A 2,595-nucleotide genomic window follows, 5' to 3' on the forward strand; every position below is an offset into this window, starting at 1 on the left:
CCAGACGTGCCATGACCGGGACTGCGATGCCATCCTGTTTGATGAAAGGGGGGTTCGTATTAATGCGGCGCTTCGTACGAACAAAAGGGCAGCCTTTGGTAGACCCGGTTACACTTCTAGAAGCCAACCCCTCGTATGCTCACGTGAGACACTCGGATGGCCGGGAAAGTACGGTGTCTACTTCGGATCTTGCACCGTGCCCGGGTTCTCCAGAATCACCGAATGAAGTATTCCCGCCTCCTACGCCAGGGTACCCCGAAGATGGAAGAAACGAGGTAGAGGAAACCCCCGTCATGCCCTCCGATGCTAATAATTTTCGCGTGGAGACTCCTCCGGAACCGGATAACTCCGAAGACAACGAACGACACGTTCATCTTCGCAGATCTACACGTCAACGCCGCCCTCCTGCTCGTTATGGCGAGTGGACAAAATAATTAAATCCTCCGGTATCTTACCTTGTATGTTTTGTTTTTTTAGAACGGGAGATTGTAATGTGTGTTTTGTTTTACTATTTCTATGTCGAAATACCGCGAATTCTTTTCAATACTAATCCTCGTTTCCTTTAACATTCCTTCGTAATCAACGTCTGTAATCAGCGATCCTTATAAGCGACTCCCTTCCTCTCAGTTCACAGTATTCTTAGTTCGGCGGTTTAAGACTTGTTAGGCTATATATTACTCGTCGTTATGTTGTTAATATTTGTAAAACCTATGTTTTGTGTTTCAGCATACTTTGATTCTATTTGAATAAAGCTAAGTTAAGTTAGCCCTCGTTTCAGTCTTGATAATTAAAAAAGTTCAATTTAGTTTCGTTTTTTCCGATTTAAGCCAGATGACCGCGACTATTTCAACTTGCAACACACACAAAGCGTTTTTTTGCTCATAAAAAAAAACAGCTTTCCTGATACAAATACGGCGCATTAGTGGCGGTTTAAGAATGCCTGTGTTTGCAAGTAATTCCCGAACATACACGTGTCGAAATAATGGTTTAAATTTCTCACGTAATACGCATTCGTCACAATTCCTATTATTGCGAAATAGCTAGTTATGTTACGTCACAATTGCAAATGTCTCTTGGCTGTATAAATGCGGGATTTATGATAAAATAAACTATTTGTTACGTCAGAACTGCACGAATAGGTAACTTACGTTAACATTATACGATTTGTTACGCTGCCGACCAAGTAAATAAAGTCCAGGCTACTAAAATATCGAGCGATATTACACTTGCAAATTAAACGATGTTACATTGCGTGTTTCTGCCGCGTAGAAGGTCTAACTATTGCGTTAAGATACATCCGAATTAAATTGTGTTTGCGTGTTTGCCACACTCCCACGCAATTGCAAAACTCTACGCCAATGTTACGACATAATAACAATTCACACGTTGATTATTTGCGTCATAGTAGCTATTGTTTTCTTGATTATTTAGCCTACAGGCATTCAAGTATAGTTTGCCAAACATTACTTCGTAAGCGCGTAAAGCAACGCCTCGATTTAAAAAGCTCACTGACAGAAAGGGAGAATGGCTAACTCATCGGAAAAAAAAAAATTTATTCGAAACATTTCTTTAATTTTATTACATTTTCGAATGATATGGTTTTTAGGCTCGATTGCTTGCACTAAAGTACTGCTTGTGTTTTCTGGGAAAAAACAATGACCACTTAAAACTTTTTAACACGTGGGCCTTTGTGGGTTCTATAAATAGTTAGCCATACATAAAATAATGTAATTGCCCTTAAAGTTGCATGTATGCTGGTAACTAGAACAAAATCTGTGATATGGAACACCCATGTTTTTTGTTTTTCTGCCTTGCCAGGTATTTAAATTACATTGCTATAATCCTAATATTTTTTATAATCTTATATTAAAAATTCAGATCTCATCGAACCAACAATTCTCCATAAAGGTCACTCCATTACTTTTATTACTGGTGATGTCGACAAATCTATTACCTGCACATCACCATCTTATCCATTGCCAGACTTTACTTGGCTCATCAAATCCTATGGCCATGAAGTATGTATATTTACCCTATTAATTTATAATAGCAGATAAAAACAGGGTGCTGTTATGACAGTTTATTAAACCCGGTGCTGTCATGATATGTTAACAAGAGAAAGTATAGAATATTTTGTTGTTTGTCACCACTTTATTTGACTTGTCCCTTTTTACACAATATCTCCTCTCCCAAACACTTGGCAAAACGCACCAATCATAACAAAGACATTCTAACAGGAAAAACCTAATATATATTTTAATGTGGTAAAAAGCTTCTTCGTTGTTCCGACGGAAGAATGAGAAAGTTCGTGAATCTTCTTGGAAATTAAGCCTGGAATAGTTAGTGTAGCTAAAGTCGGCCGTGAAAGTGCTAGAGTGTTGTTTGTCATTTCCCTCGAGTCTTTAATGTTTTCACCAGCGAGCACAAGACGAATTGACACGCGATAAAATAAAAAAATCGCTAATAAAATTAAGAAAATTTTGACACACGTTGATGTATAGCAACATGCAGAACATATTAAAAAATTGCGGTAATACCGCCACTAGTTTTTTATTAATATTTTCGCAACCCCACTTTTACCAGTATATCGCGTGT

At 38.2% G+C, this 2,595-nt stretch overlaps 1 protein-coding gene across 1 annotated transcript in view; it reads left to right on the forward strand.

Moving 5' to 3' along the window:
• Positions 1 to 2,595, forward strand: part of LOC100185898 (neuroplastin) — a 6,430-nt gene that overhangs the window by 1,137 nt on the left and 2,698 nt on the right. Inside the window, exon 3 of the mRNA XM_009862878.3 lies at positions 1,879 to 2,018. Coding sequence (XP_009861180.1) covers positions 1,879 to 2,018 — 140 coding nt within the window. The remainder of the gene's footprint in view (positions 1 to 1,878; positions 2,019 to 2,595) is intronic.

The sequence above is a fragment of the Ciona intestinalis genome, unplaced genomic scaffold (genome assembly GCF_000224145.3).
Source record: "Ciona intestinalis unplaced genomic scaffold, KH HT000055.2, whole genome shotgun sequence".
NCBI lineage: Eukaryota > Metazoa > Chordata > Ascidiacea > Phlebobranchia > Cionidae > Ciona > Ciona intestinalis.